This window comes from Euprymna scolopes, chromosome 23 (assembly GCF_053919585.1).
Source record: "Euprymna scolopes isolate OS-2025 chromosome 23, ASM5391958v1, whole genome shotgun sequence".
NCBI lineage: Eukaryota > Metazoa > Mollusca > Cephalopoda > Sepiida > Sepiolidae > Euprymna > Euprymna scolopes.
In genome coordinates this window covers 107,612,140-107,640,069 of record NC_136504.1, presented here as the reverse complement: position 1 = coordinate 107,640,069, position 27,930 = coordinate 107,612,140, and the positions used below count along the sequence as shown (strand labels likewise).

The 27,930-nt window shown below is 32.5% G+C and overlaps 1 protein-coding gene across 1 annotated transcript in view; it reads right to left on the bottom strand.

Moving 5' to 3' along the window:
* LOC145246127 (potassium voltage-gated channel protein Shaw-like) overlaps positions 1-24,513 on the bottom strand; it is a 129,103-nt gene extending 104,590 nt beyond the window's left edge. Inside the window, exons 1-2 of the mRNA XM_080107977.1 lie at positions 23,966-24,513; positions 18,175-18,793 (exon numbers count right to left, since the gene is read on the bottom strand). Coding sequence (XP_079964103.1) covers positions 18,175-18,744 — 570 coding nt within the window. The 5' untranslated portion in view covers positions 18,745-18,793; positions 23,966-24,513. The remainder of the gene's footprint in view (positions 1-18,174; positions 18,794-23,965) is intronic.
* Positions 24,514-27,930: the final 3,417 nt, after the last annotated feature.

Genomic DNA, 27,930 nt, shown 5'->3' with positions numbered 1-27,930 from the left:
TATTCAAGAGTCACCAAACCAGAAAATCTCTACATCAGCTAAGAAAATGGAACAACAAAAACTGTGAACCCATAGGAAATGTGGAATTAAACCTATAAGAAACATGTTTTTCTCATTTTGGAACTTTTTCCATTGCGCCAATTTGAGCCACAGCAACGCGTAGTAGGGTACAGCTAGTATATATATATATATATATATATATATATATATATATATATATATATATATATATATATATATATATATATATATATGAGCAAACAGTTAATAAAATATGTTAAAAAACACTTTGAAATGAGTTAAAAACATATTTAAATCTGAAAAGGAAGCACTAGATAAATGGATAGTCCTTAATCCGCGGAGTTTCGAAGAAATACTTTCCTTCTCATCAGAGGGTAGGAATTAGCAAAATGCGGGATCGGATTTTGCATGCAGAAGTATTTGATGAAACAACAAGTAAGTCAAATATCTTACTTGAAAACAAAATAAGTTAAGCAGAGGGAATATGGTAAAGAAAAAGGTGATTACACATTAATGGATAGTCTGGTGGAAGATAAAAAATCCAGTGACGGTAAAATCCAAATGTAAAACTTCAAGAAAGTTAAAAGAATTTCCATTTGTACAAGTAAAATCCAAGGAAATCCCGTAATTGGAAGAAGATGGTCCATAATAATCCAAAGGCAGAAATCCATGGAATAATTCACAAGCATGTGTACAAGGAAAAAAAATAATATTAATAAAAGAAAAATAAAGTGTGCTTTTCACTCTACTTCCGAGACATAACTATAAATTAAAAAAAAGATCTGGGAAGAAGAAGAAGAAGAAGAAGAAGAAGAAGAAGAAGAAGAAGAAGAAGAAGAAGAATACGGCACAAATCACGTTGACACACCGTTTCTCGCTAGATCACCGAAGTTAAGAAACGGTGAGTCTGGCTGGTACCATCAAAAGGGAAAAATAAAACAATAAATTACTAACTATATGCAAATATCAATTTGAAACATTAACAAATAATTTTTAATCGTGCATGAAGTGAAAAGAATTTAAAAAAATTCGCGTTTTCTCCTTTTATTTTCCTTTAGTCCTCACATTCTATGAGCGATGTTTCTGACGAAGAGGGAAGAATGTTTTCTGGGTCAGAATCTATTTCATCCAACATTTATGGTAGCCAAATTTTTAATCCTCAAGTAATATTTTTTAGCTTCTTACACTAAGTGGCTTCATACGATGCCTGGATCGATTTCCATTTGTATTCTTAGTATCGCCTACCCTTATAGGTTTAACTTTCAACCTCTGGAAGAGTGTTGCTTAGGGCTTAATTTTACCTAGTACTTTCTTACAGCACGGATAGATTCTCGAGTTCGACAGAAAGATTCTCAAGTCCGAGAAGATACCCTTGAAGAAGGCCGAAGGTTACGTCGACGAAGATGCTGTGAGAATAACATTCAAGATGAGAACAGTAGTTCGAATAGTCAAAAAAAAAAATCCAAGTTATCACAAAATTTCGGTCGATGTAACCTCCGACCTTCTTAAGGTGTATCTTGTCGAACTCGGAGATGTTTCTGTCGAATTCAAGAATTTGGACGTAATTTCGAACGGAACTCTTTATTTACTTCACGGGGGTAGAATGCTCTCATTCCGTCAGCCATGACTGGATAGATTCCTAAGTTATTCGCAAGTGTATTTTTCGGTCGCCCACGCTGAGAATTGAACCTTAAACCTTCAGGAGGATATCACATTTATAATTGATTTTTCCAAGTACTGCCTTACGGATCCTTGCGGATACACATTAAGAAGGTCGGAGGTTACATCGACCGAAATATTGTAAAAATGGCACTCAAGATGAAAACCAAATAATACGAATAACCAATCTTCATCTCAAAAATTCAGAAAAGTAATATTTTAAATGTGTTTTTAAGTTTGTTTGTCTTTTGTTTTGTTTTTTTTTGTTTTTTTCCTGGCCAAATTTAGTAGGTACCTATATAAATTCCAGATGTTTTTGTTTTTTTTTTGTTAGTTTTTTTTTTCTTTTTGCATTAGTCGCGACGTTTATTTATGTTTGTAAAATTAAATATCCACATATGTTGAAACGTGCAAAGAATCCTTGAGAATAATTTAAAATCTTTTAACATCTGCGTAAATAAATAGATGTTGTATCCTTTCGGAATAAAAAAAAAAACAATACTACAACTAAAAAATAACCGACTCATTTGCTATGAAAATAGAATAACAGGTTTCTTTTAAAATCGACGTAAGTGTTTATAATTCGCACTGGTATTAGTAAAGTGAATAACCATAGTCAAGGACCACACGAAGGTGCCCTTTTCTAGTAGTGTGTAAAGTCTTACCTTTTTATTTTAATTTTATTTTTATTCTAAATTAAATTTAAATTAATATATTCATGCATTTTTTTCACTGTATATTTATTGCCGTTAATTGCCGTACCTTTATTTATATGGGGTTATTTATTGTTTAAACAGGACATTTACCTTTCAGAGAGGGTTTTCCATAACCCCCCCCCCCACCCACCCACCGCTAAACATACATATATACACACGCGTGGGCGCACACACATACACACACATATACACACACACTCCACCTCTCTCTCCCTCTCTTTCTCCCCCCCCCCCACACATACACACACGCATACACTTACACACGCACGCGCTTGCTTCCTTCCATAATCATAATCTATTGGCGTCGATTATTAAGTTATGGTTTTAACCTTTGAAACTCTGAGTCATAAACGCTCGTTTTTTTTTTCTTTCTCTATTTGTTCACTTTACATTGTTTTAGTTTTTCATTGTCGCTGATGAATTTGCGCTGACATTTTCCAACCTCGTATGGTTAATTCGGTGTAATGAAACCAATGGTACGATCTTGTAATATGTATATATAGTGTCCTAATAAATACTGTATATATATATATATATATATATATATATATATATATATATATATATATATATATATATATATATATATATAAATTTAAAAATTTAAAAAATGTATCCATTTTAAATGTGGAAATTTATGAATCGCACAGGTAAGAAATTCATTTTTATAGTATGAAAAGGTTAGTAATTGCAATTAAGAATAGGAAATTGGATCAAATGTTTGTAACATGTCTTCTTCCTAAGATTAAGGGTGGTGGTGTTTGATCAACATTGCTGGGGAGCCATGATGTAATATACTGTTTTGTTTTTAAATCCCCGAAACAGTGTTTCATGGTAAACAATTGATGATCCCTTGAAAAATAAATTATTGGTATTATAGTAAATTCGAGAGAGTTGATGCAGTGATTGCAGGTGATTAAATGACTTACTGACTAGATGGTTTTCTAACGAATGATAAAAAATATTTTTTTGTATAGTTTTAAAGATTAAAAACTTAAAAGACTATATATATATATATATATATATATATATATATAGTCTTTTAAGTTTTTAACCTTTAAAACTATACAAAAAAATATTATATATATATATATATATATATATATATATATATATATATATATATATATATATATATATATATATATATATATATATTAACTTTTCTGAAGAAAACTCGCACTATTTCCGTTTTAAGAATGGGTTAATAAATAAGAAGGTTATTATTTTAGCACGGTTTATATTCTGAAGAAGGGCCCTAATTTTTATAATTCAGAGTAAGTTTTGTATTTGGTAAATTTTGTTATTCGAAAATAAGCAACGCTATCGTTTATGGTCGTAAAATAATGCCTTATATATTGTTAGGTTAGCGACATTTTATTTTAGTCAACTTTACTTTTACCGGCAGGAATTATTTTAAATGAAAATACATTCGGGAAACTTGTAAAAAAAAAAAATTTGGTTAAACTACACATTTGTGACGTTTCCGCATTAAATGCTAATTTCGATCATATATATATGTATATATATATATATATATATGTATATATATATATATATATATATAAATATATATATATATATATATATATATATATATATATATATATATATATATATATATATATATATAAGATGGAATTACAACAACGGTCGCTGATAGAAGAGAAGAAATTTCTAAAAGAATTCTCTTTATGTAAATATAGTCATATCTTGCTACGATGTGCAGACCGTTTCGATTATTATTGGTCATATTAGGCAAGAAAAAATTTTGAAAACTAAAAAAAATGTTTAACTTTTTTAATTTTAGAGGAGAAAATATTTCACCATGTCTAACGTATAGCATGGTTTAATGGTTATATATATATATATATATATATATATATATGTGTGTGTGTGTGTGTGTGTGTGTGTGTGTGTGTGTGTGTGTGTGTGTGTGTGTGTGTGTGTGTGTGTGTGTGTCTGTGTGTGTATACATATATATGCATACACACACATATATATATAACTACTTAATTTACTCACATAAAATTAATATACAAAAGTATAGATTTATGCGTAAACTTTAAGTATTTACTTGAAAAGTGCTCAATACGTAGGTAGAGCTAGTTAGTAAGTTAGTAAGTATGCGCATAAGCCTGAAGAATCCCAGAGTGGATGAAACGCAGAATATTCTGTGTAGCTTAATCGCCATATACATTTTATAACTTACTATATATATATATATATATATATATATATATATATATATATATATATATATATATATATATATATATATATATATAGTGCAAAATTTTGTTGAAAATTAAAAGGCTCACGTTTTCTTTTTTATAACCTTCGTTTATTTCCTGGATGTTTCCATTAAAGCCGTTTCATTAATGAGTTGGCAATTTTACGATTTATGTTTCCATAAAAATATCCTGTCCTTACCAACTTCTTCAGCCGTTTATCCATGAGATTTTTACAACAAATGGTATATTTTTAACATGCTGGACATCGTATTCGGGTAATATATATATATATATATATATATATATATATATATATATATATATGACTACTTCATAAAATCATAAATTAAAATACGATAATATAATTTTATGCGTAAATTTTCAGTATTTACTTCAGCAGTGCTCAATACATAGGTAGAGCTTACTAGTTAATTATAAAAATATATGGTGCAATTAAGCTACACAGAATATTCCGCGTTTCATTCTCGTGATAATTCGTCAGGCATAAGCCTGCATTTTCTGTGTAGCTTATTGTCATATATTATCTATATAATTATAAAACTCAATTGATCTTGTAACGATGTATGTAACCCGCGTTCCGGTTTACGACATCCGGTTGCGCACTGAAATATGAACGTTATTATTTCGAAATTATTATTTAACATGGGAAGAGTGGGGTTTAACATAACTTAAACGTAATACAGAAATGAACGATGTAAAAAAAAAGCAGATATATCAAAAGTTGAATTTAACTATAATAAGTATTATGGTATCTCTACAGTGGCCAACCACTTATAATTCAGTAACTGTAAAATTTTTTTTTAAATAATCAATTATAATAATAACGACTCATTTCTATCTATATCCTTTTTTCATTTTAATATACTTTCATAGAAATGTTTCTGTTATGTCAAAAAAAAACTATTTTCTTTACGTCACAAGTGCCACGCTCATACATGAATTCCATAGCTAATATAACATACTGACCCAACGGGTCACGGGTGGTCTAGTATTTTCATAACACTCTCTATCTATCTATCTATCTATCTATATATATATATATATATATATATATATATATATATATATATATATATATATATATATATATATACATACACACACACACATTAAAATTGATAAATTTATATTTTTCTAATAAGTAAAGTCAGAAATACATGAATGTTCGTAGCTATGAAACAGGTGCTGAAATAGAATATTTTAACATGCTGGAAGAAATAAACGGTAAAATGGACAACATCTTGAAATGTTAAATATAAGCATTTTGTTATTAATGTTAAATATAAGCATTTTGTTATTAATGTTAAATATAAGCATTTTGTTATTAATGTTAAATATAAGCATTTTGTTATTAATGTTAAATATAAGCATTTTGTTATTAATGTTAAATATAAGCATTTTGTTATTAATGTTAAATATAAGCATTTTGCGTTGTTTATTTGTATATATAAATATATATATAATCAAATATTATTTACTTGCATAAAAGTATACCAATGAAAACACATGTTTCTGCCTTTTATCCGTCGTCAGTGCAGGTTAGAATCGAACTCATAACATCAGTATCCGCATTCTCATACGATACCAATGGACCACGGTCGATCGCACGCACAGTTTCTCATCGCTTATAAAGTTAACATTTGTTGTTGGCATTTTTTAGCGATATTAACAACTTCGAAACGCTGTTATTTTTATTTTATACTAGCGGGGGTACCCGGCGTTGCCCGAGTGTTTGTTTCCGGGACGGGGGAAGGAGTTTTAAAAAATGTTATGGTAGGTAAGTAGGAAGAATCAAACCCGGAGTCATGAGTAAAAGTAGGAAAATAAAGTGTGAAAAAAAAAAAACATCTGCAATGTTAACAGTTCGCCCACCAAGAAAAGTCCATTCCAGTTGTTTAGAAAAAAAAAAAAAACCGGCTACGGTAGGTCGGCGCGAACGTGAAAATATAATGCGAATTGTCCAGCACGCTAACCACTACGCTACAGAGCACTGCAGCTTAGTTTAGTGATTTTAAATAACTTCACATGAAAGAACTACGAAGCCAAACCGGTGTTCTCTTCTCAACTGTTCCTTGTGAACGATCCCCAAACGGTGTTAAGTGGTGGCAGGGGGAGGAGGAATTTATTAGAGAGAAAATATTTTACCACTTCCATTGATCCTAACCGATTTTGGCCGTGACTTTTCAGCAGAAAAAGTATAGAAATCTAAGATTATCGAGGAATTTGAGAAATAATAAGCCTATAACACACCTCAGATATTGTTCTGCCGTTTGTGCATATTATATTTGCATGAAATATCTTGATTTTTAATCCTATTAATGTCAAAATCAGACGGGAAAAAATGAGTTCATTTTATTTATATAGAAGAATAGAGAAGACTAGCGGGGGTACCCGGCGTTGCCCGAGTGTTTGTTTCCGGGACGGGGGAAGGAGTTTTAAAAAATGTTATGGTAGGTAAGTAGGAAGGATCAAACCCGGAGTCATGAGTAAAAGTAGGAAAATAAAGTGTGAAAAAAAAAAACATCTGCAATGTTAACAGTTCGGCCACCAAGAAAAGTCCATTCCAGTTGTTTAGAAAAAAAAAAAAACGGCTACGGTAGGTCGGCGCGAACGTGAAAATATAATGCGAATTGTCCAGCACGCTAACCACTACGCTACAGAGCACTGCAGCTTAGTTTAGTGATTTTAAATAACTTCACATGAAAGAACTACGAAGCCAAACCGGTGTTCTCTTCTCAACTGTTCCTTGTGAACGATCCCCAAACAGTGTTAAGTGGTGGCAGGGGGAGGAGGAATTTATTAGAGAGAAAATATTTTACCACTTCCATTGATCCTAACCGATTTTGGCCGTGACTTTTCAGCAGAAAAAGTATAGAAATCTAAGATTATCGAGGAATTTGAGAAATAATAAGCCTATAACACACCTCAGATATTGTTCTGCCGTTTGTGCATATTATATTTGCATGAAATATCTTGATTTTTAATCCTATTAATGTCAAAATCAGACGGGAAAAAATGAGTTCATTTTATTTATATAGAAGAGATATATACATTTATTTAAATGTACAGAAGGTCAGAAAAACATAGGAACCGTCGGTTTCAAGCCCAGCATAAGGGTGACCAGTTAATGTTAAATCGTAAATAATGCTGGGCTCTCGTCAGCCACGTTGTTTATCTGGTCCTCCTTATGTTGGGCTTGAAACCGACGGTACCAATGTTTTTCTGTATATTTAAATAAATAAATGTTAAGCTCTTATATCGAAAAAGTTTTTCTTTGTTGGAATTCTTTCCCAAAAAATAGTAAACATATATCTATCTATATATATATATATAAAAGTGAACGTGTCTGTGAGTGTGTGTGTGTGTGTGTGTGTGTGTTTGTGTGTGTGTACATTTCCCTACGCAATAACTCTGTCAATTTTTAGTTCACAGGCTCGAAATTTGATATACAGGATACTGAGATTAGGGAAAATTGGTGTGATCGGTTTTTGGCCAGAAATTTGGCGATTAAGAGGTCAAAGTTCAACGATTTGACTTTTGAGAACTCTACCAAACTCCTACGACAATTTCCGGTCCACGCACTTGAAATTTTAGATATAGGTTCCTTGGACATGTTCTAACTTAATAAGTTTATTTGAGCCCAAAACAATAAATTTTAAGGGGTCATAATAGGGGTCAATGTTTTTTAAAAATTGACCTCTACGGTCTCTTCCCAATTACCTAGACAATTTCTGGTCTAAATATTTGAAATTTGACATAAAGGGTATTGGTTTAGTTAAAGATAGGGCAAGCTTTTTCATCAGTTTGGGTCGAAAATTTTTAGTTACCAATATATAAATGTATGTATGTATGTATGTCTGTTTGCATATCTGCCTTAAACTTTCAATAGAGGCGACGGATTTTAGCAAGATCAGTATCGTTTTAAAGTTCGACATTTCATACGACAAATATCGAAAAATTGGCTAAAAACATTAATATCTCCCCTTCAACTAGGCACTTTTCTAGAGGGGATCACTTTTTTTTTTTTCGCCGATATTTTTTAAAGTTATCCTCTCCTTTAGATTGTCTAGCCTGTTTGGTGGTGGTCGTAACAGCATAAACGTTAGGTTTTACCCCGTTCTTTTCCTCCTTTGCAGTACGGGTTCGAGCCTGCCTTCCTACTACCACTTTTTTTTTTTTTTGCTCAACATACACATCCAAACACCCGGGCTGAAATGCTAGTATATATATATATATATATATATATATATATATATATATATATATATATATATATATATATATATATATATATATATAATTACTATAATAATTATTAAATGCCTACAGACACTAGTGTTTCATCCCTTCGAGAATCTTCAGTGAAGGGTGTCACGATTAAACCAGTCGACCGCGAGAAATGCTGTTGAATGCAAACATTTATTTCATTAAATACTTTTAACGTCAGTCAGAGTGATCTAATTATTATATTACGATCTGCACATAAGAGCTGAATTGACTGACGTTTTTTATTCAACTGCAAGTACTCAACGATAGGAAACGAGTTTCTTAAAGGGGCTGGCATAATTATTTACTATAATAATTAATAAATAACTACAGACGCTAGTGTTTCATCCTTTCAGGAATCTTCAGTGCAGGGTGTCACGATTAACACCAGTTGACAGAACCCATCTTTTTTAATGGTGGACGCTCTGATGAACCACAAGCACTTGTACCCCTTCGACGAAATTATCCCGACAAACCCGACAAGCAGCGAAGTGCCATCCTTAAACAGTAGAGATCCTTAGATGTAGAAAGGCCTTCTACTCTAATAGGTTCTTCCCCAGAACTGCTAGACTTTGGAATTCTCTTTCGGTTTCTTACTTCTCCAATTGTACTGACATGCAGAAGTTCAAGTGTAATGTGAACAGACATCTTGCTGCTAAACTCCCTACATAGTACCCCTGCAACATAGGCCCACTACATCAAAGTGGCAATGTGTCTGGTTTGGAGTGAAAATATAATAATTTTGCTTTTGTTTTTAATTATTCGAGATACCGTTCTCATCTTGGATGTTACTGTAAACGATTTTATAAATTTCACATTGGATAGCATCGTATGTAATAAAATGTTCTTTAAGTGTATTTATAAATATGTATTGATAAAAAAATCAATACGAAAAATATATAGATGCTAATATCTGTCCTGTATTTATTTCCTATTTGTTGACGTGTAGGAATACAAAATGTCTTTCGAAAAAAAGAAAATGTTTCTTTCAAAAGCACATATTTTCAACCGATCCTTCGATCTCATTCAGCGTGACTGATGGAAATATGAGTGTAGGAGGGCAGGGTTAGCAGCAATAGGGGCACGGATGTAGCCAATAATCTTAAGAGCTATCTGAATCTGGCCCTTCCCAATATTTTTTACTTATATTAGTCAGCAACTTGTATGGTCTTTATTCAAACTCGATGTAAACTATATGAATTAAATGTTTTCATATAAACATGTGTCAGTGGATAATTATATTTTAAACAATATATATATATATATATATATATATATATATATATATATATATATATATATATATAATAACTATTTCATTTATTCACATAAATTTACTATACGAAAGTATAGATTTATGCGTAAACTTTAAGTATTTACTTCAAAAGTGCTCAATACGTAGGTAGAGCTAGTTAGTAATTTATAAAATATATATGGCGATTAAGCTACACTGAATATTCTGCGTTTCATCCAACTATAGGATTCGTCAGGCTTATGCGCGAATTCTGTCGTTGCTTCTTCGAAATCCAAATAATATATATATATATATATATATATATATATATATATATATATATATATATATATATATATATATGAACAAATGATTAATAAAATATGTTAAAAGACATCTTGAAAAAGAGTTAAAAACATATTTAATTTTAAAAAAGGAAGCACAAGATAAGTGGATAGTCCTTAATCCGCGGAGTTTCGAAGAAATACTCTCCTTCTCATCAGAGGGCAGGAATTAGCAAAATGCAGGATCGGATTTTGCATATAAAAGTATTTAATGAAACTACAAGTAAGTCAAAGATCTTACTTGGTTAAAAAAAAAAAGGGGGTGAGGTAAGGGGAACAGGAGGCAAAAGAAAAATAATAAAAAGATTTCACATGAATGGATAGTCCGGTGAAGGGTAAAAATCCAAAAATGGTAAAATCCAAAACGGTCGAATTTAAAATTTCAATCCACTGGGTAAATTCCAAATGGTCCAAAATCTGGCTGAGTTTATTTTACTTGTAAATATTAACTCTTTAATATTTATAATATATTTTAAGTTTACCATTTTGATTACCTTAGTAAACTTATTGTAACTTTTATTTATATATATATATATATATATATATATATATATATATATATATATATATATATATATATTCTGAGATTATTGTCTTCAGAGGTTAAGTAATCAATGAAGTTTAACGAGATTGATACAAGAGTGCTCAATACCGAAGTAGAGCAAGGTATACTCTTCATTTGTTTTTACATAAGCAGTAATATTATTGCTCATGTAAAAACAAATAAACTATATATATATATATATATATATATATATATATATATATATATATAATATATGATTACTTCATTTAATCACATTTAATATATAAAATTATAAATTAATATACGAAGATATAATTTTATGCGTAATTTTTTCAGTGTTTACTTCAACAGTGCTCAATACATAGGTAGAGCTAGGTAGTAAGTTATAAAAATATATATGCCAATTAAACTACACAGAATATTGCGCGTTTCATTCTCGTGAGAATTCGTCAGGCTTCATTCTCGTGAGAATTCGTCAGGCATAAGCCTATACCTTATTTGACTCGCCGTTTATTACTCTATAATTTTACCTGTTTATATTTTACTTTAATTGAAGTATCCTAGTGTTCACGTCAATTTCTACCGCACCAGTTGATATCCCACTGCTGATGCAATTCTCTATCTATATAAAAACCAAGTACGTCCAAGGATGCGATACTGCTGCCATATCTGGCAGGAGCTGCTAAAAACAGCCTACCCTGCCTTGACAGAGTACAAAATAGACTTCGTAGCCTAGTTGGGGATGCCCTTTTTTCTTCCCTGCAACCTCTCTCCCACAAAAGGGACGGTGCGAGCCTGTCGTTGTTTTATCGTTATTTCCATGGGAAGTGCTCGTCTGAACTCCAATCTCTAGTCCCCCCTCTCCAATCTTTCACGAAAAACACCCGTTTAGCTGAAACCACTGTCAATAATTTTCCCCAATCTTTATCTGTGCCTAAATCAAAACGTAGATTCCATGAACAAAGATTCTTTCTTAGAAGTGCACGCCTGTGGAACTCTGTTCCGTTTGCCTGTTTCCCACCTGACTACAACTTGGACGTTTTCAAGTCCAACGTAAACAAGTTCCTGATAAACCGCCCCCTTAAGTAAGACACTTATCAGATCTCCAATACTAATGATTACTACGATACTATTCCATTGATCAATGTACATGCAATAACCCTTATCCCTGAGTGGCCTCCGGGTCTCGATAAGTTGTGACTTCCTTGTAAAAAAAAAAATTTAAACAATTAACTTCAAACCGAGAAGGCAAAAAGAAACTCCGTACAATGGAAAACTGTTATGTACTCGCAATTTTATAACATTACTGTAACAAAACTACAGCAGGAACACAATGAACTAGTTATTATTTAGTAGCACAGCTCTTCTGAAATTTGACAGCCTGAAATTTGGGGGCATTCTCTTGAATTAGTCTGCGGCAATACTCCAGCAAAAGGGAACCCCACTTCTCTTCTTTTTTTTTTTTTGTCCAAAGATCTTCCAGTTTTGAAATTGTATCATTGCGTAGCTGTTGCTTCATGTAATGCAATACGGTTTCGATAAGATTTTGAGGTAAAAATGCACTTTCGTATAAAGAATTTTTTCCTGCTTAGCCTGATATTAATTATACTCTCGTATAAATAATTGAATTCATTCAAAAACGTATCGCAAAAACAAATAAATAGCACACACACACACACACACATACACACACATATATATATATATATATATATATACTAGCAAAAGTACCCGTCGTTGACTGGGTTCAAAAACAGCCTACAGAAAATGGACTCTGATTTATGAAAGTATGATAGGTTATGAAAAGGAAGGGTTGTAAAGAGATAACTTCGAATTCGGGGGTATCAAAACCAAAGCAAAATATAATGAAAGTAAAAATAAAATAGATAAACTCCATAATTTATTATACCATACCTGTTCACACTGAAACACTTATCACAATATTCTGTGGGTCTATATTAAAAAAAATCTTGTTAAACTTTGTGACATATTTCCATTCTATGGAGGTCAGGTGCGAACGAACACCCCCATAATTTTATTATACCATATTTCTTCAAACTGAAACATAATTATCAAAGTATACTTACGCAGATAGATATGAAAAGTCTTTATTAAAGTTTGTGCCTATTTCCATTCTATGGAGGCCAGGCGCGAACGCAGACCCCACAATTTTATTATACTATCCCTATTAAAGTTAAAACATACTTATCAAAGTATTATTATGTATATCTATATCAAAAACACTTGTAAACGCTTTTTTTATTTTTACATTTTTTATTTCCATACTTTGTGGGCAAGGCGCGTACGCATACCCCACAATTTTAATGAATCATCAATATGCCAGATCAAACATACCCATTCCTGTGTCTTAGCACATCTTCTATCATTATATGTGATCAGTTTTCTATAATAGTCAACCATTTAGGAACCTATTCGTGACCAGACACACACAGAGACGTTCAGTTAAATAGTGTATTTCTCTGTTAGTTATAATTGTTTCGAGACTATTCGGACAAATCCAAACATTATTTCGTTTGAAAATTCTCACAAGAACAGCCTTTCTTCTTCTTTGAAGTCTTGATTTTTGTTAAAACTATATATGCATGTTCAATTATGAAATATGATAATTTTGTAGCTTATAGTTTAAGTCATCTCTTTTTGGCTTAAAATTTATTGGTATGTGAACGATTACTGAATTATATAAACCCATTAAAATTCGGAATACTACAAATAAGACTATATACAAACATATCTTTAGTAAAATTAAAGATATTATGATTAATCAAATTTCTGAGTCTTTCCATTATATTTGAAAACTGCTTAATCAAACAAAAAAGAAGGTTTTGAAGGAAATAACATCGAAAATATTATTACAACCGGATACAATATATAGGAAAGCCTATTTTATTCAATGGTACGATTATATTCTGGATATAATCGACACTAAATTATATAAGCCATCTGTGGAACGTATAAAAGAAGAAACTGAGAAATGTTTGTGTAGTTTTGTATGAAAATAATGGTTTTAATGATATATTTTTACCAAAAATATTAAATAAACAAAAAAAAACATACAATTACTACCTAATGAGCTACAGATAAAAGAAAAAAATCAACAGTTACATATAAACCAGGGCCAACAATACGTAATAAGGTTTTCAGTTATAAAAAACGGTAGAACATATAAATATAAATGATAATATTATAAATATTCCAGAATGTGAATGTAATTCCTCTCCTTTCTGTAATAATGAGATAAAACATGTAATTACAGGAGATTTAAAGATAGTAAATAATCCTAAATTAAGAAAACTACTTAATAAGGGTCCAAATTATAGAGAGCCTAAATGCCTAAATTACACTAAATGCGTTAAAGAAGTAACTTAAGCACTAGAAGGTTTTATTATGTCTATGGTAAAGAAATATAAATTAGCACAGTCTACGTTTGATGCATGGAAAAATAATATACTTGAATGCGTAAATGAAAAGGTTAAACGTATAAAAAAAAAATTAAACACCCTAGAAAAACTAATCCTCTTCTAAAAAAATCAGAAACACTGGAGTAACTTAAAATACTTCAATATTGATAAAGCGGCAAACAATATAGCTTTTATATGTAAAATATATTATACACAATGTTTATTGATAGAAGTAGGAATTATAGGTAACGTTTCAGATACCTATAAAGTAAGTAACATTAATTTAGATAGCATTATTCTGAATAATAGTATTATTAGTGAAAAAGTAGGATTAAAGTTAGAAGAAAAACAACAAAAAACGTTCATGTAGGTACTGGACAAAATGCACAAAAATCCACTTAGCGCTAGGTTTATTGTAGGTTCAAAGACGTGCATGACTAAACCTTTAAGTAAAGCTATATCTAAAATATTTAAATTACTTATAAATTTTTTAATCGGTTTTCGGCCAGAAATTTGGCTGTCAAGTGGTCAAAGTTCAACGAATTGACCTTTGAAAACTCTACCAAACTCCTCCGCCAATTTTGGGTCTAAACTCTTGAAATTTTAGATATAGGTCACTTGGACACGGATCAACTTTTTGAATTTGATTGAAGCTCAAAATTATAAATGTTAAGGGGTCGAAATTGGAGCCCAAGTTAAAAAAAGATTTGACCTCTACGGTCTCTACCAAATTAATCTGCCAATTTTTAGTCTAAATATTTGAAATTTTACACAGAGTGTATTCAGACATAGGGCAGGCTTTTTATTCGGTTTTGGCAAAAAAAATTTGCTGCCGAGGAGTCAAAGTTCAAAAGATTTGACCTTTAAGGTTTCTAGTAAACTGTTTAGCCAATTTTGGATCTAAACATTTGAAATTTTACAAAAAGATTATTCAGACATGCAGCAAGCACTTGAAATTTTAGATGTAGGTTACCTGGACATGAGTCAAACTTTTTAATATATATATACATATGCACATAAAGTTATGACCAGCACATAGGGCAAAGCCGGGCTGAACTGCTAGTCTGCAATAAATTCATATCAATGTGAAATAAATAAATTTTTATGTGGCTTTGAAATGTTTTATATAACAAACAAACGACAAGAGTCAAACAACGTCGCAGCTCACACGAGATACGAATGCCAACAAACCGGAATTACTAGACTCGAGTTTCGCCCTTATTTGGGCTCATCAGTTGAATACATCCGAAGTCAGGATTCGAAACAAGAATTTCTTGCATGTGAGGCGAATACTCTGCCACTTGAGCAGCCGGGCAACACACAAGGAAGTCTATTAGGTCAAGCAAACCGCGGCGAAATCTTCGTCTCAAACTAGTGTAACTTTGTTCAAAATCGCCTGTTTCTTCGAAACGTGCATATATTCGAGGTCGAAAGTATTATATATAGTCTGTAGGTCAAGAATTTGTTGAGCATATAGGTTGAGAAGTGTCCTGGCATACACATTTTCACTTATATATAGAATTTAAGATAAAAACGTTATAGCACGCGGTAATATATATATATATATATATATATATATATATATATATATATATATATATATATATATATATATATATATATATATATATATTATATATATACATATATATATATATTATATATATACATATATATATATACATATATATATACATATATATATATATATATATATATATATATGTATATATATATATATATATATATATATATATATATATATAATGGTTGTATCAATTGGTTTCCTAGGTGTAAATCCAATGAAACTCGCGTGATTATTAAAGAGTGCTCAATGCAGAACAGAGCTAGTATATAGTCTGTTTATTATACAAACATTATTGGTTAAATATGTGCATACATGTTTCAGTAGAATCCCAATTTTAGGATACCACTTCATCAGATTAAAAGAGAATCGATATTGAAATATTCGTTTTTGGTCTGACGAAGTGTTATCCTAAAATTGGGATTCCACTGAAACATGAATGCACACATGTAATCAATAATGTTTGTATAATAAAATATATATATATATATATATATATATATATATATATATATATGTATGTATATATATATATATATGAAGAATAAAACATGTATAAATACATTTGAAGCCAAAACTGCAACGCGAAATTGTTTTTATAAATAAACGGCTGTTTATTTATAAAGAAATATATTTCGGGGTAAGACTTCTTTGTCAATCTTTTTTTTTCCTCTTCTTCCTCGACATAATGTAGTTGAAGGTAGTTCGATAAAGAGTCCACGTGATGTTGTTAACTGCGGGGTTGTTATGAAGCCGGATAGGTGGTCGCGCATTTTGAAAATCTGGGTAGTTTTTTTTGTTTATATCCGTTAAAAATAAACACCCGTTTATTTATAAAAAAAAATATTCGCGTTGCAGTTTTTGGCTTCAAATGTATTTATACATGTTTTATTCTTCAAATTTCACTCAGCTCTTCCAACGGAACATAAGGAAGCTGTCATGTTTAACGGTCGCGCATTCGCATTCGTGAAACACTTGACAAACATAAAAATACGATGATTCCCAAATCCCAATTTTTCAATTTAAAACTCTTCGTACTTTTTTTCTTTTTTTCATATGAGAACCGATTAAAAATTTTTTCACGTGCCTGAATATCTTGAATACCAAATTTCCAGTCTGTAGATCAAAAATTCGTTGAGTATATAGATTAAGAATTGTTCTGAGATACACATTTTCACTTATATATATATATATATATATATATATATATATATATATATATATATATATATATATATATATTCGTCTGGTGGAACGTTTTCATCTTAAATTCTACGGAAGTATTCAGAATGTCGAAACTATGCATAAATAGAATTCAGCGTAATTGTGAAATGAAACAAATAATCTAAGAAACCATAAAAAGTCAATAATAAATTAATTAACGCTCATTTTTCAAAAGAATATGCAAATTAGTTATCCCCCCCCATATAGTCACTCGCATATCCGTGACAGTATATTAAGAAGTTTGTTTGGGTAATTTTTAAATAGAAAAAGTTAGCTTTTTATATCAATGTCAGAACGAGAACAAATCAACTTCATAGATAGAATTATTACACCGTGTTACCTTGAATATTTATTCAAAAATCCATTTGTATCCGTTTATTCGTATAGGTTGTTTCTATTTACAATGTCTTCCCACGGGACAGAGTTAGACACCAGGGTCGATTTTTAACGTGGAGAAAAGGAACAAAAATAAAAAATTGTCTCAGTCGTGAAGGATTTCTCCTCCATTGACAGAGAACAAGAAATTGAAGTGCAGCATCTGAAGAACAGATACAACACTGTGATCTTGTCCCGAAGGCCACAAGTACTAGTATTGCTATTTATTTGCTCCCCCACCGAGCAAATTAGGCACAAGGCCGATTTTTAAAGTGAGGAATGAAAGGGATATGGGGACCAAATTCCCGGGGAGTAGGGGAGTTAGATAGTGACAATTGGTATGAAGGGTTGCCCCTACATTGACCAGGGTCTTATATGTGGGGTTGCCCCCACATATGGTATTTGCTTGACACTTGTTGCCCAGGCCCCGAAGGACCTGGGCCGCGTAAGTAACTTATATAACTTTGTATTTAGGCGGAAAAGACAAAAAGCGAAAGACGGGAATAATGTTGAACGAAGAAAATATTAATTATCCCGTATCCAGACTCACCTTCGCACCCCAAGATGACGTTTGGTTCGTCAGAAAATTCCAAGTGTTTCTCCGAAACCTGTGCCATCGCGTTAATTCCTCCGGGTCTGCCGATTCGTATTCTACAAAGATCTTTTTGCGGTCCCTTTCCAACTGCTGTAAAGACTCAAAAGTACTATTCCAAGAGTCGTAGGTGTTCCAACAGCAGTTCTGTATCAGGTGCTCGCTCACTCCCCAAAAGTCTAACTCCCTTTTAAGAGCCGGTCCGCACACATTAGGGGGCAAGTGAAGTTCCCCAGTCCTCAGGTACTCCAGGACGGCAGAGAAGCAGGTGGGATCGTGATCGAAGAAGTAGTCGTTCTGCCTGTGCCGGTAAAACTTCTCCAAGAAGGCCTCGTCCGAAACGTTGGTGTCGTTGTGCCGGCAGAGGGTTGATCGGTACGTCTCGAAGATCACGCCACCCACATTGAAAATGATTGTCGAGGCATCAGCGTCTGTCTCGACGGCAATCTCGAACGTGGTGTTGTCCACTCTGGCACCCGGGACAAGGGCCGCCAATACATGCTTGTTCAATACTTTGCTTTTATGCATCGCGGCAACAAAGCGTCTTCATCGAAAACTGGGCTTTTTATGTTCGACCCTGAAAAAAGAAAAAAAAAAAGAGAGGTGACTATAAACAATGTTTCACGTGTTACAGCAATTACAAAAAATATATACCGTCTCTACTATTATATAAAAGGCACTTTGTGCGTGTGTGCGCGCGTGTGTGCGCGCGTGCGTGTGTGCGCGCGTGCGTGTGTGTGTGTGTGTGTGTGTGTTTGTGTGTGTGTGTGTGTTTGTGTGTGTGTGTGTGTGTGTTTGTGTGTGTGTGCGTGCGCGCGCGTGTGTGTGTGTGTGTGTGTGTATTGCGTGTTTGTGTGTGCGTGTGAGTTTGTTCCCTATGGACTCCGAAACAGCTGTACCGATTTTTTTTTTAATTTCACACAAATGTACTTTACCTGTCTGGCAGTGTTCTTAGATAGGTTTTGAATCGGAATGTCTTCGATAAGTACCGATAATCGATAATCGAAATAGTCCGATGAAAGAAAGAACAGATGATTTCGATCAAAGTGTACATCTTACACAGCCTAACATCACTAGTGCATCTGAGAAGTTTGATTACCACACAAGCAAAAAGGCTCGACAGATAAAATCAACAGTAGGTTCTTTGATATGGCAGGGGCGCGTTCGAAGTGAATGTTTCTGCTTAGAGCACAATTGAAGCATGCTACTTGATTTTTGCATTTTAAACTTTAAATCCAGCCATTTCATACAAAAATAATTTCATAAAAACAATAGTAGTTCTCTACAGTGCAATATAAACTGGGAACTTTGTCACTGCGGGAAGGCATGTGAATCTTCTTCCCGGTACACCGCGATGAATCCACAACTAAAGTATGCAATCGATTTGATTGGAAAAAAAATGAGCGATTGCACTGATTTCGATGACATATAAATATGGGAGCGTGAACGAGTCGTTGATCCTCATTAAATCCCGGGTAAGGCCGAGTCTCTCTGCTAGTTTGTTATATATTCCTTTTATTTTGTTTTTGTTTTTTGTTTTTTTGCAGTATTGTGTTTTGTTGTTTTTGTTGGGTTTTTTTTTAGTTTTGTTTTTGGGTTTTTTTGTTTTATATTTGGGGGGGAGTATTTTTTTCTCAGTATTGTGTTTTTTTTGTTTGTTTTGTTTGTTTTGTTTGTTTTGTTTTGTTTGTTTTTGTTTTTGTTTTTTTGTATATACCAAAAAATCCTTAAACTATTTTGCAAGTAATTAAAATAAAAGAAAAAACTATTTTTTTTAAGTTAAGAACAAGTTTTAAGTTGTTCTCCACCCCGCCTCTCTCTCTCTCTCTCTCTCTCTCTATCTATCTATCTATCTATCTATCTATCTCTCCCTCCCTTTTTACCGTCCCTGACCCCCTTTCTCTCTCTCTCTCTCTCTCTCTCTCTCTCTCTCTTCCTTTTTCTCCCCTTCCCTCTCTCTCCATTTTCTCCCCGTCTCTCGATGTTATCTTCTCCGCAAGTAACGATGAAAAAAAAAATTCAGTTTGTTATTACAATATTTATTCTATTTTTATCTTTCTATTTGGAGCATTTGTGTACGGTCCTCTTGAAAACAAACAAACAAAAAAAATGACATAAAACTAGACACCGCACAACAGGCTGTCACGAGGAGTGCTGTTTCCTTTATACGCGTCTGGGTCGTCCTGTGAGGACAGGATGTCGTCAGGACCGGATTTCGTTGTTGCTAATAAATAAATAGAGAAGGAACGGCGGAGAGTAAGACGACTCAAAGAAGCCATGCAGGTACCGTGCGACGATCAACTACTAAAACAGACCTTTCGTAGATCTTACAAGTTGCCTACAATAAGTTTCCAGACTTATTTTTCGTATAGGCATTTTTATTGATAGTACACACATGAAACTCTGGTCCCCTTCGAAGTAATCTCCTCCGGCTGCAATGCACATGTTGTACCGTTCCAACAACTTCTAGAAGGTTCTATGGAAGTCCTTTGGTGTGAGTGAGTCAATGACCCACGTCACAGTCTCTTTCATCTCCTCATTGTTTCATAGCGGCAGCCTCTAAGGTGTTCATTGACCTTAGGGAATAACCAAAAGTCACAGGGGGCGGGGGGCAAAGTTTGAACGATAGGGAGAGTGAAGAACTGTTTTGATGTCCATCTTCGCCAAACAGTCTGTGACAAGGATGGAGCACAACTGAGCCAAACTTCGCGCAGATCTTCCGCATCCTCAGTTCTTCGCGAATAACTCTGTACAGTTCCCACACTGACATCAAACTGTGCACTTATCGTCACTATAGACACATAAAGGTTCTTATTTATGAAATTTTTTATTTGGCCAACCAACTCTGGTGTTCTGACTTCCTTAATCCTCCAACACCTCTTATCATCCCTCACAGACTCCCTGCCTTCCTTTAATCTCTTATGCCACTCAAAAACTGATGCCCAATTCATGCAAGATGATCCAAAAGCAGTCTGAAGCATTCCATACGTTTCTGTCACATTTTTCAAAGCTTAAAACAGAATTTTATTGAATAACGTTCTTTTAAAGTGTCCTCAGGTCCAGATTGCTTTTTTGAATTCACCGGCTCTGATAATCTGGCTTTAGTAGGGTGTATTCCAATTCCTGCTGTAGCTGTTCATTTGAACCTGAAATCATAAAAATTGGCCAGTCATCTCTTAACATAGTGAATTTTCAAGAGTCTACATGCAAATGCATGTACGGAAAAGGGTAGGATTTAACAAAATGCGGGATCGGATTTTGCTTGCAAAAGTATTTAATGAAACTACAAGTAAGTCAAAGATCGTACTTGATAACAAAAAATGAAGCAGAGGGAATATGGTGAATAAAAAAGTGATTTCATGTGAATGGATAGTCTGGTGACAGGTAAATAATCCAATGACGGTAAAATCCAAAAATGCAGAATCCAAGAAAGTTGGTTAAATTTCCATTCGCACAAGTAAAATCCAAGGGAATCGCGTAATTGGAAGATGGTCCAAGTAATCCAAATATACACATATTATCCAGGGTTCGATTCCTAAAGAGACACAGTCGAGCCACGCTGATTAGAGGTATTAACCTCGAAACATGCAGGTCCCTAGATTACTGTTTTAAAAACATTAAAAAAGTAAATAAAAATATTATTTATCTGCGTCCAAATGAAATATGGGCGATTTTTAAGTAAAAACCGAGCTTCGAGGCAATGAGGATACTTAACCGTATTTATCGTTTTAAAAAATCAACAAGAAATATATATATATATATATATATATATATATATATATATATTATATGTGTGTGTATATGTATACATATATATACGCATACATATATATGTGTATACATATATATATACATATATAATATATATACATATATATACATATATGTATATACATATATATGCATATACACACACACACACACACACACATATATATATATATACACACACACACACACACACATGGTCGAAATTAGCATTTAATATCAAAACCTCACAAATGTGTAGTTTAGCCGAATTTTTATATATATATATATATATATATATATATATATATATATATATATATATATATATATATATATATATATATATAAGTTTCCCAAATGTATTTTCATTTAAAATAATTCATGCCGGTAAAAGTAAAGTTGACTAAAAGAAAATGTCACTAACCTAACAATATATAAGGCATTTTTCGAATAACAAAATTTACCAAATACAAAACTTACTCTGAATTATAAAAATTAGGGTCCTTCTTCAGAATATAAACCGTGCTGAAATAATAACCTTATTATTTAGTAACCCATTTTTAAAACGGAAATAGTGAGAGTTTTCTAACTATTCTGTATTTTCAGAAAAGTTAACAATTTAGTAAACAAAAGATTATCATAAAAATTGAATTTAACGTGGAAATTCTATCTAAAACTAACCTCTCTCTGCATTCTGCATGAGTACAAAAATTAGAAATGCTAATATAAAAAAAAAAAAAAAAAAAAAACCTGATAGAAATGGTGTTTTGTGGCGCACTTGCTATTTTTTAAGTTGTGGTTCCGAGTGAAATTCAATTTTGACGATATTTTTGCGATACCCTAAATATATATATATATATATATATATATATATATATATATATATATATATATATATATATATATATATATATATATATACATATATATATATATATATATAATTAGTTTTTATTTTCATTCTTCATTTTCAATTTTTCAACTGTACCCCCCCCTCTATTTTTTTTCTTTTCAATTTTCTTAATTATCGAATAAAAAAAAATCTATCAGATTATCCGAAAAAAATGCAAATAAATTATATTTAAATATTTGTCAGGGGTGCTCAGTCTCTTATGCAACGTTCTTGCACATCGGTCACCCATTTTAGAACCACTCGACAGTTTTAGGCCAAATTTCGCGAATTTAGCCGCGCGAAAAAAAGAACGCGCACGAAAACAAACCTGGCGACCCGTGAAAACAATATATAAGCCCGAATACTCCTAAAAATCAACATTTTAAAGGTAAGTCTTTAGTTGGTACTCTAGTGCATTTAACTTTTAAGTGAAAGTATAGAATAGTTATAAAACACCCTCGACATGTTAAGAATGGTTTTCTAAATAACAATTGATGGACGTTGTCAAGAGTGCCCCCCTCCAAATTACATAATTTCACTTATTTTTTTTCTGTTAATATCATCGAAAAAAAATTGAAAAAGAAAATTTCATAACTTTTCACGTACTAAATTGAACACGAAATTTGTGACCACGATGAAAAAAAAAATAGCAATTCTCTCTGATGTGACCGGAAGGTATGGGATTCGAATGGAGATTAAAAAAAGGAAGATTACTTTATCTCCCCCCCCCTTCCCTCTTTCATCTATGCATCCCTCCTTCTTTCTCTCTCTCTCTCTCTCTCTCTCTCTCTCTCTCTCTCTCTTATGTATGTATGTATGTATCTATTCATCGTGGTCACAAATTTTGTGTTCAACTTAGTACAACTTTATAATTGAAAACTGAAAAAACTGAAACCCCCACTTGAAAAGATATGATTTTTTTTTTTTTTTTTTTTTTAATAATCTGTAACTTCAGTCTGTAATCGATTATATTAACAGGAAAAAAGTACCAAAAAAAGTCCGCCTAACAATTTCGTATTACGGCGCGGTAACATTGATGCATAAGTACCTTAGGAATATGTTTAAAAAAAAAAAAGATAAGAATAAAAATTAAAAAGAGAGCCATACTGTAATATTTGTTCCTGTTTTTCTGTAGAGGAATGTGTTCATTTTTCAACTTCATCGTTTCAAATTCGTTATTTCTGTTCCGTTTAGTTTTTGTTTTGTTTTTTGTTTTTTTGTTTTTTGTTTATTGATTTTTTTTTTTTTTTTTTTTTTTTTTTTAAGTTTCGTGCGATTGTTACTTTCGTCCTTCGTATTTCAGTTTCTAGAAAGCCGACTTGGGACGTCGAATAGGCTGATTACTTAATTTAATAAGAGGTGAAGTTCGCTGAACAAGTTCTGGTTGTTTGTGACAATAGGCGTACGATGATGAATGTTGTTTTTTTTGTTTGTTTTTCTGACTTTGACGACATCGCATATGGCCGCAAACGCACGCGGTTTGTTTTAGTATAATAACAAATTAGAAAGCGTAAGTAGGTAAAAGAACTCTTAATAGTGTATGTGTACGTGTGGTGTCCGCGCGTGTGTGTGTGTGTGTGTGTGTGTGTGTGTGTGTGTGTGTGTGTGTGTGTGTAAAAGTGTCACGTCGTGTCATATCGCCTAAGGACTTATATGAGTGTGTGTGCGATAGATGGGCGTCAGATGTCGTTTATTGTACGCACACATTTTTTATGAATGAAAGGAAGCTATTAGGTAACAAAATGACAGCATTCTCAAATTACATTTTCTTTTACAAACGAATCAATAGTTAGCAAGGCCTAAAGGCCACTCGAGGATAAGGATTAATGGTTCACGTTTACGAGCGGTCGGTACCCTCTGTATAATTTTTTTTTCGATTTTTTTTTTTTTTACAAGGAAGTCACCACTTATCAAGGGCCGAAGGCCACTCGAGGTTAAGGGTTATTACGTGTACAGTAATCCATGGGTTGATGTCGTAGGAATCGCTAATAATGGAGATCTGATAAAGTATCTTACTTAAGGGGGCGATTCATCAGGAATTTGTTTATGTTGGACTTGAAGACACCCAAGTTGTAGTCAGATGGGAAACAGACAAACAGAAGAGAGTTCCGCATGCACTTCCAAGAAAGAAGCTTTGTTCATGGAATCTACGTTTTAATTTAGACACAGACAAAGAGTGAGGAAAATTACTGACAGTGGTTTCAGCTAGACGGGTGTTTTTCGCGAAAGATTGGCGAGGGGGGGACCAGAAATTGGAGCTCAGATGAGCACTTGCCATGGAAATAACGATAAAACGACAGGCTCGCAACATCCCTTCTGTGGGAGAGAGGTTGCAGGAAGTTACACGTGGAAAGAAGTCGTTTTTTTTTTTTTTCATGGAATTTATGTTTATAGTTAGGCACATATAGAGAATGTTGCAAATTGTTGTTAGTGGTTATTGTTTGTGATATTTTTCTCACCAGAATAAAACAAGATAAAACAAAAAGACAAAACAAATAAAAATAAAAATAATACAAATAAACGAAAACATAAACATAAAATAAACAAAAAGCAAATAAAAAAATAAAGAAAATAAAACAAAATAAAATAAGCAAAACAAAACAAAATAAAACAAACAAAAAACAGCAAAATAAACAAAATAAATAAATAAATAAAAAGCAAAATAAAAAATAAAAATAAAACAAAATAAAACAAAAAATATAAAAAATAAATTAAAATAAAACAAAATAAAATAAACAAAATAAACCAAATAAAAAATATAAAAGAAAATAAAATAAACAAAATAAACCGAATAAAGAAATAAAAGAAAAGAAAATAAGCAAAACAAAACAAAATAAAACAAACAAAAAACAGCAAAATAAACAAAATAAATAAATAAATAAAAAGCAAAATAAAAAATAAAAATAAATCAAAATAAAACAAAAAATATAAAAAATAAAATAAAACAAAACAAAATAAAACGAAATTAAACAAATAAAAAAAATAAAATAAAACAAACAAACCAAATAAAACAAAATAAAATAAACAAAATAAACCAAATAAAAAATAAAACAAAATAAAATAAACAAAATAAAACGAATAAAAAAATAAAATCAAATAAAATAAACCAAATAAAAAATAAAACAAAATAAAATAAACAAAATAAACCGAATAAAAAAATAAAACCAAAAAAATAAACAAAATAAACCAAATGAAATATAAAAATAAAACAAAACAAAACAAAACAAATAAAACAAAATGAAACAAATAAAAAATACAAATAAAACAAAAATAACAAAATAAAAAAATAAAACAAATTAAAATGAATAAAATAAACCAAATAAATAAAAATAAAACAAAACAAAATAAAGCAAAAAATAAAATGAATAAAACAATGTTATCATTACGGTCTCATGCAATGAAAGGTGCGTGAACGTTGGGAAACTTCATTTCGGTAATTGTAAATCCTTTTCGGTAATTTTAAAGCCCGTTTGTGTAATTACAACACAACATTAATTATCACAAATGGACAAGCAACAGATTATCAAGTCACAAAATGTTGGCTAGATTTTGTTTGCTTATACCATTTGCATTACTATCGCTCCCATTATTTTGTCCATTAGTTCTCACATTCCATGAGCCATGTTTCTGACAAACCAAGACTGTACCCTAATAAACAAAGTCTCAGACAGCATAGATATAGCACTCTCCCTCGATACTAGCGCACAAATACATATATCTGGTGACTTCAATGTCCACCACAGTAACTGGCTAGGATTCTCAAATCACACAGACGTAGCTGGTAGCGCAACACATAGCTTCTCTATATCTCATTCCCTATCTCAGTTGGTTACATTTCCGACACGTTTCCCAGACCAGCACGATCAACATGCCTCACTTCTAGATCTCTTTCTGACAACGGTTCCCAATGACTGTACAACAAATGCCCACAGCCCACTCGGGAATGCTGATCACGCTGTGATAATGGTAGAAATCAGCCTAAATTCTCGCCCTAAAACTGAAGACCCACTACTCAAAACAACGAGGTATTACAAAAAGGCTGATTGAGAAGCCATCAGGGAGCCCATCAGAGATGCCCCATGACAAAATATATTTACTCTTCCAGCGGAGCAGTGTGCAAATGAGACAACTGAATGGTTCCAAACTGCTATTGAAGCACATGTTCCCGCATGGAAATACTATAGCAAACCCCACTCTCCCCAATGGTTTACTTCTGCTTGTGCAGCTGCCATTTGTCAAAGGCAGCATGCGTTCCGCAGATTCAACCGACATAAGTCCAGCTCAAATAAACAGAAGTTTATAGAAGCTAGAAATAATTGTAAGAGAGTGATAGACACAGCTAAGACAGATTACTCTGAAACCACCAGAAAGCGCATCGAAGCACAGAAATTAGGAACCCGGGATTTTTGGAAAATCTACAACAGCGTAGTTAATAATGGACAGTCAATTATTCCCCCACTAACAAACAATCATGAGGTTGCTTGCACGGCAACTGACAAGGCTAATCTGCTTGCCAGTCGGTTTGCCTCAAACTCCACACTGAACTCGGTACACCACTCACTCCCTGATTTTCCTCTGCGAACAGACGTCACATTTGACGATTTGAAAATCACCCCTTCTCAGGTACATGCTATTATAAAAAACCTAGACACCTCAAAAGCATGTGGACCAGATCTCATCCCGGCTGTGCTATTAAAAAAATGCTCTGCCGAGGTTGCTCCAGTTCTGTCCAAACTTTACAATAAATGCCTTAACGAATCTTGTTTTCCCGACTGCTGGAAAACCGCCTCTGTGGTACCAGTCTTCAAGAATTCTGGTGACAGAACTGACCCACTAAATTATCGCCCCATTAGCCTCCTCCCGCTTTTCGCCAAAATATTTGAGTCCTTAGTTAATCAAGCCCTAGTCCAGCACCTAACAGCTGCTAAACTCCTGACTGACAAACAATATGGATTCAGGCAAGCCCGTTCAACAGCAGATATCTTACCTGTAGTTTCTGAACGTATATACCGTTCATTGGATAAAACAGGGGAGAGTAGAGCGGTGGCTCTTGATATATCTAAGGCTTTTGA